General features: G+C 47.3%; 1 protein-coding gene and 1 long non-coding RNA gene across 2 annotated transcripts; both read left to right on the forward strand.

Annotated features, from left to right (window-relative positions):
- The first annotated feature begins 155 nt into the window (after positions 1-155).
- On the forward strand, positions 156-3,418 carry LOC135901329 (uncharacterized). Its single transcript, XR_010564091.1, has 3 exons — positions 156-293; positions 1,565-1,728; positions 3,208-3,418. It is a non-coding gene; the product is annotated as an uncharacterized lncRNA (long non-coding RNA).
- A 4,118-nt stretch (positions 3,419-7,536) lies between these two features.
- On the forward strand, positions 7,537-10,896 carry LOC139057727 (amiloride-sensitive sodium channel subunit gamma-like). The gene is made up of 3 exons (XM_070536475.1): positions 7,537-7,578; positions 10,018-10,421; positions 10,873-10,896. The coding sequence occupies exons 2-3, from the start codon at positions 10,023-10,025 to the stop codon at positions 10,894-10,896; spliced, it is 423 nt and encodes a 140-aa protein (XP_070392576.1). The 5' UTR covers positions 7,537-7,578; positions 10,018-10,022.
- Positions 10,897-11,433: the final 537 nt, after the last annotated feature.

An 11,433-nucleotide genomic window follows, 5' to 3' on the forward strand; every position in this document is an offset into this window, starting at 1 on the left:
TTGCGCTATACTTAATACATAAATTTCCAGTGACGCTTAGAACAAATTGCAGTATACCGTTGAAGGGCTGCAGAGCAAAAGCCCTCCTTAAAATAAGAAAGTCTGTTATCGTATTTTTTTCTTGTATACGCACTTGCGATAAATTTCGTCGTTCCGCACAGAGTGCCTAATGTTCGCCTACCACCTTAATTCACACAGAACGAGAACAACGTCAAAATCATCGCAGTAACTGAAGGGGAGCGAGTGCTGTACGCCACCCTCCAGCCGTCCTCCAAGAGTCGTCTCGAACTATCGTGAGTACAGTGACCTTTACTGACCAAGTGATACACAGATGCCGGTTGAGAGCTGTTTCTTTCTCAATTGCGCAATGCGTGTGTGCTAAAGAAGCCGCTACATGCGCCTCGACGCATTTTTATTGAAATAAGGCGTGGTCGGGCAAAGTCAATTTATTTGGCTGACAAAAGTGATTTTTAATTTGAACAGCATTCGTGGCATTGTCGAGCCAGTTTTATATCCGGCTATCTAGCTGTCTTGCCATCCCGCCAAAAATGTGGGCCGATCCCGAACGTACTAGTGCAGTCTGAATTGTACGTGGACCGTTCACGGGGCTATGTGCCACTGAGCATGCGCCACTTGGAAAGTGCCCTTTTTCAGTGAATCTCTTTTACGCCAACGTGGGTTACTGGGGTATTGCGCGGACTTCAGGGCGGCGCCGCCAGAAGGCGCAGCATGTCCGGACGGCAGCGTGAGAGATGAATCCGACCGTTGTACTTGTCTCAGACATGACGCTCTTCGGCTATTCGCCTATTGGGTAGTCATATCGTATATAAGTTCTGCCCAAATTTTTGTGGACACTGCAGTCTTCGTAGAAACCACAAAGTTGTACACACACGCTGACACGCACGTACACGCACGCACGCGCGAATTTTGTGACGAGACCAGCTCCAAAGCACCTAACGTAGCAGCAGATTTGTCAAATCAAACCCGTCTAATACCAAGCGTATGTATTGCCTTATAATGTTCAGAACTTCGTCCGAGATGCATATAAGTAGACCGATATACCGCCAACGCATAAGCATTTCCTTCTCTTGATCCCTCGCTTTATGCTACAATCACTCACCCGCATGACTATTGTCATCGAATATCAAGTATCTCGAAAGCCAACACTGATATGGTAATACATATAGGCTCGACATGGCACAAGTTTGATTTGAGGTGGATGGTAATGGTTGCACGTGTTCTGCGCTTTGCACCTAGCCCTTTATTTTAATGAAAGATAAAGTTAGCGATCAGAAAGAGAGAACAAGCTGTATTTGTATTGTGTCCGGATACTTTCCTCGAGTGTGCTCCGGTCCCGTCCAACTTCCTCGCGTCTGTCTGGTCTGTGGCCAAAAAACTATCCTTGATCCGTAATGATGACCCGGCTAGTCCTCCAGCAAGTATTCATGACGGCTGGCTTTGTAATAGTACGTTGAACTGACGTGCCTTGCCGAGCTACCACTTATACCAGTTACTTTAAATGCGATCCGTACTGTTTTGAGCCCTTGCCGTTTTCTATCCGCAGCATGAGTGAAGTGGTTGAGGAGGTGTCCAAGCAAAAGATCGACCCGGACAAGCGCGCCCTGATTTTTGAGCTTACGTGCAAGAACGTGAACGGTCAGGACGTAGAGCTTCCACGAGTGCGATACGTACTGCCCAGATGACCGCCCCCGCCGTCTGTGCGGAAAGGTATGCTTCTATTTTAAGCAAGCGCTACATAATCCATCAATGTCTTACATAGAACTGCAGGAGGAGTGCATATACTATGAAAAAGTGAGTGAGTAAGTAAAGTGAATAAACTATTACTGCTTCTTCGAAAAAAAATAATCAATAAACATTTAATATAATTGAATTCCGTGGTTTTACGTGCCGCAACCATGATTTGATTATCTGAGGCACGCCGTAGTCGGGGACTTCGGATTAGATTAACGTGCCCCCGATGCACGAGACACGGGCGTTTTTTGCATTTCGTCGCCATCGAAATGCGGCCGCTGCGGCCGGGATTCGATCCCGCGACCTCGTGCGTAACAGCGTAACACCATAGCCGCTTAAGCCGCCACGGCAGGTCAATCGATGAGAATTTTTGCTTTTATTTCTTTGTGCGTTTCCTTTTTCTTTCCGAAGAAACAGACTGTTTTCATCGCCGCACCCACACTTCTTTCGCTCTTAAGACCACTAAGACTTCGTTCACATAATGAAACGAAAGTGACAATGTGATTGGGAATTTCATGTTTGAGACGATGAGAAATAGCCTCAACTCAAAAGGCACGCGTCTAATGCTTGCGCTCATTTTTGGCGTCGCGCAAGGAGATACAAGATATACATGCCAGCAACAGCGTCATCGCCGCCCAAAGGCAAACTATATGTCCCTGAATTAGTTATAGCAGACCGGCTGTTTCCCACACCGGTAAAGTAACCGGCACGGGGGATACGCCACTGAGCATGCGCAGACGAGGCGTGAACGGTAGCGCACACGCGCAGTGTATAGCGTCTCGGAGGCCTCCCAGAAATCTCGGAGGCACCAGGGAAATTCAGGCTTCAAGTTAACAGCCATAGCATGCCTTCGTAACTACCTCTACGGTGGCCGAGCTTGGTAAGCACTAAAGACACTTCGCCCAGCGCAAAGGTAGAGCGTACTTCGTAAAAAACGTCGGTCAGAACCTTATAGCATTGTGTTGCGTAATTTTGATCATGACCCATAGTTCCTAAACGTGCTGCGTTGCAAACACAGGTCTCGGGAAATGCAGCCTTCTCTTTCTGCCTATCTCAGTCTTACCCTCCAATAGCCTCAAGGTTGTAAGTCCTGGCTTGCGTCATAAACAGCACCAGTAATTAGCGGTGGATGGGCCAGACCTGCTCCCTATGCGTGAGCAAATAAACTACAAATAGGCTTCAGTTAAACTACTCGAATTATGAAAAAAAACAAGCACTTTGAATACTCTCATGAAGAAGTGCATTACTCACAGCACTTGGTTGCTTTCGTGTAAGAAATGAGCAGCGAGAATCCAGAGCGGCTTTCAAAGTGAATGACGCTTTGTAAGTTACCTCACCGTTTACTAAACTGAAGCCGGTCAGTTAGGGTAACATTTTGAAATGTCGCACGCGTGTCTTGCTGCTGCGTCATGTCAACTAAAGCTGTAAGCATTCTCTCCTTCTTTTTTTTTTCAGAACCAGGCTATACGGTAGGCCGGGCTGCTTCCATCCCATCACTGCGCAGCCGGTGTCGCTGCCTGCGTGGTAGACAGCGCCAGCGACAACGCCCCCTGCGATCTCACGCCTGCGCCCGGAAATTTCCGTCTTGATTCGAAACTTCTCGTTTAAATTGATGCGACTTAAACCAGTGAAACCTTAAGGCTTATAGGAGCACTGTTCAACAAGTGATGTCAGCTATATTTATACGTGTGTTCATGTTTTTCCACGAAGTTCGTGTTGGGATCCTGTAGTTTATGCGAGTTCAAATACGTTGAGGGAAAATAAGCTCAGCTATGTTGTACAGCGATAGCCGTCAACCAGCTAGTTACGTAATGGGTACATCCGGACAGACACGGTGAAATGAGAAACATAAAAATAGTACATGAAACGCAGTACTACTCAGTTTCCTCTGCTTAAAACCGCATAGCTCGGGTTCAGAGTGGATTCAAAGGGTGTTGCATGTTCATTCCGGTCGCCGTGAATGGCGCTGATAAAACAGTTAGGGATAAAAATTACGAATATGCGCACGATTATTGTATCCGCCGGCTGTCTGCTGTTCGCTTCGCAAGGCGTGCCCAAACCTTTAGTATGATTTCAATATCAATTACATATTCTCCTACCAGCTTTCAAAGCTTTCAATCCATCGTAGTTGTCTGTGAGACTAGGGTAAAAGACCAATAAAAAAGAGCGACCAGAGAAAAGCAAGAAAGTGCTGTAGAAAATATTCTGTGTCCGCATATCTCCCCTCGAGTGGCTGTCAAATTGTTCTAGTAGTTTAATCTACAAGCATACAGCTCCGTATGGTATTTTCTTTGTGTTCCATTCCATAATAAACTACCAGCAAACACCAGACTAACACAGTGTCTTTGATATCACAAAATATAGGCCTATCAGCTCCCCATGACGGCAACAATCTCATATTGGTGTTTTGTGCCATCAGAAGCTGCCTTTTACCTTTCGAAGCTCTTAGGCCATATCTTATCACTCGCGCCGCAGCTTGAATACTTCCTGTATTTGCCAAATCCAGACGATCACGATCCAACACCGGGTGCTTTTTGATAATGGTGTGTTTTCTCTTCCTTTCTCACCCGAATCTCTTCGCTGCAGGTTGTTTGGTGCCCCGCTTACTGTTTGTGCTTAGTTCGTATTCTGCAAAACTCTGCTTGCTTTGGCTTCTGCCACTCACGATTGCAAGTGGACTCGGCGAAATAAAGACATTTTTTCTATGTTCTGTGAAACATTATAAAGCCAAAAAGGCACGTATCTTTATTGAAAAGACGGGGAATGCGGGGGATGGAAATTCAAGACGATGAGCAAAACGTGAACAAGGTGAATGCAGGAGCCAACGTTTCGACAAGTGGACTTGTCTTCTTCAAGGTGAATTTTTATTGCGACCAAAACCGTAACCAAAATTTTCTACGTGGCCTTATGAGGGGGCCCTTTAAGGAGAAATACCATCCAATCATGACTGCAAATATTATCAAAAGGGCTGGTCAATGGCAAAGCACACTTACGAACGGAAAACTTCGCAAACTTAGCCCCGAAGAACTGCAACAAAATTTAACTGGGCGTTCTTTCTTTGTTCTATTTATTTATTTATTTATTTATTTATTTATTTATTTATTTATTTATTTATTTATTTATTTATTTATTTATGGTCCACACGCCACTGTATCTACGACAAACAATCTACTGCTGGAAATTAATGATGCGCCGCTCTAGTATCAATATGCATATTCACGGAATATTTTTTTAAAATTACCTTCGAATGTTGCGGCCTACTGTACATTTTGCTGCCAAAGGCAGCAAACGATCGTGCGACGCACGCAAGCGAGGTCGCTAGCGCATCCCGTGCTCTTGCACAATATGTTCCCAACAAAGCATGACACTTCATACCCGTTTTGCAAATGATCAGAAGGCACTCTAGCACACATACTTGCAGAGTGCACTAAGCTCAAAAACCCCCCACCATCCCTACCCACCCTCCCCAGCCTCAACCCCCCCCCCCCCCTCTCTGAACGACGGGAGACCTTGTTGTCCAGCCCCGACGTACCAACCCAGCTCGCGCTGGCGGCTAGCGGCCAGGAACTGCTGGACGCATATGGGATCTGAGAAGGTTCCACCCTGTCTGGTGCCAGCGCGCACCAACCTTTACTAAGGGCTGAATAAAAGTTTCTTTCTTTTTCTTCATTTTTTTCCCATTTCTTTTTCTTCATTTCAACTAAGATGTCATTAACTCGCGTTTGTTCCCTCACCCAATCTGCTCTTCTCTTATCCCGTAACGTTCCTAGTCTTATCCCTAGTCTCGCCATTCGGGCTCCTCCACGTCCACTTTCGGCTATCCCGCTTGCGGAAGAAGGTATTCATTATCCGCATATTATTCTGTTCCGCAAACTCTACTATAGTCCCCAACTGCCTTGTCTCCAGCCTGCTTCTTGCCTACCTTGGCATTGAAGTCGTCCATTAGTATAGTGTATTTTGTTCTCACTCTACCCATCACCGATTCCACGTCCTCATAGAAGCTTTCGACTTCCTGGTCATCATGACTGAATGCATGTAGGGGCGTACACCTTCACAACCTTTATTTTGTACCTCCTATCAAGTTTCACAAGACCTGCCACCCACTCGTTAATGCTATAGAATTCCTGTATGTTACCAGCTACATTCTTATTAATCAGGAATCCGACTCCTAGTTCTCGTCTCTCCCCTAAGCCCCGGTAGAACAACGTGCCCGCTTTTTAGCACTGTATATGCTTCTTTTGGCCTCCTAACTTCACTGAGCCCTATTACATCCCATTTACTGCCCTCTAATTCCTCCAATAGCACTGCTGGACCCCCCTTACTAGATAACGTTCTGGCGTTAAATGTGGCGGCCTGTCCGGAGCCGGGGATTCTTAGCACCCTCTGCTGCGTCGCAGGTCTGACCGCCGCCGCGGTCAGTTGCTTCGCAGCTGCTGGGGACTGAGTGAGGGCCGGGGGTTGATTGTTGTGTTCATATAGGAGGTTGTGGCCAAGTACTGCACCAGAGTGGCCAGTCCTGCTCTGGTGAGGGAGTGCGTTACCGGTTCTGGTCACCGGGATCAGGCCACACTCCAGGCCTGTTTATGCAATTTTATCAACACGCGTATTTTTTTTTAATCCGGTGGAAAATTGCCGGCACCGGGATTCGAACCACGGACCTCTTGCACGCGAGGCGGGTGTTCTACCTCTACGCCACCGCTGCATCTTCTCCATTGCGTGACTTCAATTTCGCATTAACAACACGTGTATAAAGTGTGAAAGATGTGAAAGTGTGAAATCGTCATTTCTATTTTTAATTAGCTGCTTGAACACTGCGATTTGCCGTTCAAAAATTAAGTAATGCCCTCCTCGTCAAGTAAGCTATCTGAACACTTTGATGTGCTATGTGCTCTTAAATATTTTTTTAATCTAAAACAAAAGAGCAAAGACTTGCATGCTACTTTTAAAACTCGATGTCACCTGCTGTGTACGCCGAAACGAAGAGAATGCGGTCTTATGCCAAGCCGTTCTTACGGTTTTTATTCCCGCATTCTCCTATAGAATAGAACATAAAGAATTAAAAAGCAAAGTAGGCAAGAAATTACTGTCGCCAGTTAAATGGATCCTAACGAGCACAGAGCGTTATACGCTAGTGGTGCGCATAAATGTTTCTCGGCAGTCACGAAGTGCTCGCCGGAACAATATCGCTCGCCCTTCGTGCCTCGCTAAATGGCTTCCCGCTCTAATCCGGGCTACATGTTGTTTCGCGGTCAATATGGGCGTTCACCGTGCATAAAGACCGTTCTGCAGCTTGGCACGGCAAATGTTGCCGCCAAGCAGCGCGTCAAAAAACAGAAACAAAAAAGAATAAAGCAATTTATAAAGCCCTCGTTACTCTCTAGTGCAGGAGGTCGTGCCCAGGACAGCTTATAGAAGGGACTACATGGCCTCGAATCCGTTCAGAAGTTCCGGCAGTAAATTGGGCCACTTCCTGCATTCAGCTGCGAAGCCGCCGACAAGGACAGGAAAGAGTGCGCGTGGTCAATATTGCTCGCTCTTTGTTATTTGCAGCGAAAACTGAGACCAAAGCGAGACGTCGATTGCTCGGGGAACAAAAGTCTACAGAAAGCATTCAGTCAATCGAAGCCTCTTTGAACAAGTCGACTGACGTCACGGTGATAGCTATCGAGAGAATAAGAAAGTATGTGAAAGACTTCAAAAAAAAGGTGTTAGCACGCTTTGAGGACAGCTTATTTTTCGTATGCGATGCAGTTATTCTCTACGTGCAGTTTTACGCGGTATCGGGCAGCGTTCCGGGGACCGGGATCACCTTTAACGCTTTGGCAGGTTTGTTTCGGCCGCGGTTGCCCAGAGAGCGTGAGCTTGTATCCAACTGCAAACATCTGTCTGTATTGCGCAGCACCAGCAAGGAGTTGGTGTGTATTTTCATTTCTTTCTTTTCTGTTACGTTCTCTAAAGCCATGTGGTATCGGCGCAATGCAACTTGTGTCTCGAGCGACGATGGAATTCTGTTTTCAAAGGCCTATAGCTGCCCATTCACTGAACACGCTGTAAGATAACCTGCAATTGAGAAACTTTGATCTGTGCATGTACTTATATTTAATTAGTCCACGTACTTTTGATCCCCACACCGCAACATTGCTGTGCTTTTGTGGTTACCGCGCCGGGATTTACATGGACAGGGAGTTTCATGGAATTGTACCCGCTAACCTTTTGTTCTCTTCATCAAAATACGTCAAAGTATCGTCGTCATCTCCCCATCACCCACCTTGATTAGCCGTGAAGGGCTGTTCGGCGCAATAGAATTCGAGCACGAGACACCTTGCAAATTACAGCTCCCGGACTAGCTTGGGTTAGTACAGAGTGTCTACCAAGGTGACACCTCCAAGTTCCCTAAGTTTTCCAGGCTTTCCCTGAGTGTCCTTGCAAAATTCTCTGAGAGACACAGAACTTTGTCTTATGTCAAGACGGGCTGACACCATGTCGCTCGATGCCGTCACTCTCTAGCAAGCATATTAAAAAATAAAAAGCGACTTAATTGAGTTTGAATAGCGAGGAGTGGCGTGTTTTGTTCAAAAATAAGTTAAATAGACCGAGAATATCTTTCAAATACCAATAAAAAGAGATGGCTACAAAAAAAAACATTTTCACATATGAGCTATTTCTATCAGCTTATAGCAAGCTCATCGGCATGACGCCCGAACTTTGTCACGAGTGAGATTCTCTCTCAGCAGCTGGAAGGTTAACTGTCTTGACATAATATCAGGTAGCGCACAACGCCTCAGTGGTGCGTTTCATTACTTCAAGTAGTTTATATTGATTTGTATTAGAGACACCGGCATCTCGGCGTCAGCCAGCACTTTGTATTTTGAGCTTAAGCTCCTTCAAGAAAGCGGCGGCACACTTCCTTTCCCGTTCATTCCTCAATGCATCAGTCCTTCCTGTTCTCGTCCTCGTTCCGCTGCGCATTCGCCCCACGGACCATTTGAAGCATCCGCTTGGTCAGTTGTACAGTCAACATCCGATTTTTCGGACTCCCTAGGGGCCACGAAAACGTCCGAAAAACCTGACAGTCCGAAAACAATGAATGTATGTCTTTTATTGCTGTTAAGGACTCAAATTGCCACAGGCACGTCCGAAAAACCTCTGAAGCTCTGCCACTACACTTATTAGGCATATCGATGCTCGTACTGTAACAGGAGACGGCGGGTGAACGCGTGTATATTTAAGGAATACATACTGGTTCCTATGACAATTGCCCCTTCCCGCACTTGCTAAGCTTCACCGCAATACATTGCGTACTGAGGCGAAGCTGACTTTTGGAACCAGTCATTAAGCAACGCGCCGTGCTTACCGAGCCTCGAAGCCAATCGCGAGGATTACAAATGCAGAGTGGGTGCCATTGCTGACAGCGGCGCATTCTTTCAATGAAAAACACGGCACCGAACGGCAAGAAGCTTAAGCAGCTAGGCCTAGCATTGCCGCAGCGGTGGCTACGGCTGCCAGCGGATCTGCGTGCGAGAGCGCCATTTCGAGGCCGCGAGGTAATCAAAATAACGGCCGTCGTAGCTTTGATTAATGCCGTTTCAGACCTGCGGTCATGACAAGTCCGGAAACTCGGATGGAAAAGAGTTCTTGCGTCCGAAATTTCAAACGTTCTTATATATTGACTCTATGGGGCACGCGGTGGTGCCGCGAAGCCCTCCGAATTATCGGGCCTGTCCCAAAAATTCGGCGTCCGGAAAATAGGTCGTTGACTGTACACTGGCAACTCCTCCAGCTAACGACACGGTGTCAAATACGATTGGCTACGACTCATGTCTGTTACTCGAGCCAGCATTAGCACGACTTTCGTTCCCTTTCAATAAAATTACAGCTAATTTTTCTTGATACAAACACAAATTTCCTGAGTTTTCCCTGAGCGTTTCCAGACTATTCGACATCCCTGACAATTCCCGGTTTTCCCTGTTGGTAGATACCGTGTAATAGCTCTGGCGCGAAGCTACGGACAAACAAGAGAGCTGCACCCCAACGATAGTAATGAAAACGTTGGCATCGTGTTGCCTTCGTTGTTTCTTCGTCCCGGTCGGTTTATTGTCTAAGGTGCTGAACACACTGTTCTATGCCGGAACGTATTTGGGTCTTTGCCACAGCAGTCACTACTCCCCCCCCCCCCTAGTCCCACATTCGGAGGTAGTACGGGAAAAACGAGCCAGTAGGTGTGCGTCTGTCACTTGCCACGGCGCCTTTCGCATTTGACTGCAGACGAAATGACCTCACTTGCACGGGGTGGTGACGCCAGCCGCAACAGCGTGTGGAGCACGTGCGGGCAAGTGTACGGTCAGCTTGCGCTGGACTCCGGGCTCCCCGGCTCAGAAGCGCTCGTGGAGGGAGGAGGCGCGCGCCGCCTGCTCTGGGCTGTCGCGCTCCTGACGCTGGTGTACTACAGCACCACCGAGACGGCCGCCATCCTGCGCGAGTACTTCACGTACAGCGTGGCCGTCGCCTTCGAGTACAACACCAACGAGTCCTTCGAGATACCCGACGTCACCGTGTGCAACGTCAACCCGCTGCGAAGGTCCAAGCTGTGCGCCCTCGATGCCTCGGAGCGAGGGATGAACTCGGAGCTGGAGGAGCGTCTCTGCGGCAAAACACAGGGCTTTCACGAAGTACGCATGAGAAACCAAACTAATTGGTTGATTGACTGTTTGGACGCTCGCTTGCTCGATCGGTCGGTTGGTTGGTCGGTCGGTCGGTTGCGCGACATCACATTGAGCCAACCAACTAACCAACTAAAACCAATATTTTCAATGTAGCAACATCAGAAGACCACTAGAGGGTAGCGATGGGGCACTAGTTTGTATTTAACGTGGAAGTCACGCATACAGTCAAATTTTGCTTCTAAATGCCAGATATCTCGAATTGCTTTTCCTTAACACATCTTGATCAAGTCTGATGCATTGAAAATCTCGAGGAGGCAACGAAGTGAGCTCAACGTATCACCCGAACTAAGTTCTGGGAGGAATATAGGCACGTGTCACCATATATATATGTATATATATATATATATATATGCTCGGTTTCAGCTCTGCTGGGGCACCCTATTGACCTGCTAAGCAGGTTTGTTGCGAGAAGACGCGCTGAACGGTCTCGCTGTCTACGATAAGTGCGTAAGCAGGCAACAATAACTTTTATTTTCTCGCTCTTAAACACAACGCAATTCGCGTAAATGTTTTAACTTTAGGTGCTTTCGATTTGACGAAATAACTAACGGCTCCCGTCGGCTTCGTTAAATCGAGTTTTCACTGCATGTCGCTTCGGGAGAGGTAAGTTACCGAACGATAGCATGATGCCACGAACCTGAAGTAAGTCACGGGGCAGCGTGTTGTTGCAAATGGAACCTCGAATCACTAAGGGCATCGCTGGTTCAACTATCGATAGCTTGACCGCGTCGAACAGCGGAGAAGGCACAGGCAGAGATGAAGCGGCGTAACAAACAACAAGGTGTTTAATTACACTGCTGTACGTAATGAGCCGCCAGCTCGACAAGCTGCTCGTAACGAAGAGCGAAGGCTCCAGCCTCCTAGCGAGGGGCCCGAAAAAAGAAATACTTTTGTGGAAGGGAATAGACTGTCAGTGCTTGGTAGACTTTGTTAGGCGCGTCGCCCCTATAGCGCCGTC

This window comes from Dermacentor albipictus, chromosome 3, assembly GCF_038994185.2.
Source record: "Dermacentor albipictus isolate Rhodes 1998 colony chromosome 3, USDA_Dalb.pri_finalv2, whole genome shotgun sequence".
Lineage (NCBI taxonomy): Eukaryota > Metazoa > Arthropoda > Arachnida > Ixodida > Ixodidae > Dermacentor > Dermacentor albipictus.

Bases quoted from the DNA above. Each gene is read 5' to 3' on its own strand.
- LOC139057727 (XM_070536475.1), top strand. From the start codon at position 10,023: ATGACCTCACTTGCACGGGGTGGTGACGCCAGCCGCAACAGCGTGTGG. The intron at 10,422-10,872 runs GTACGCATGAGA...CCTGCTAAGCAG, and splicing joins AAACACAGGGCTTTCACGAA to GTTTGTTGCGAGAAGACGCG.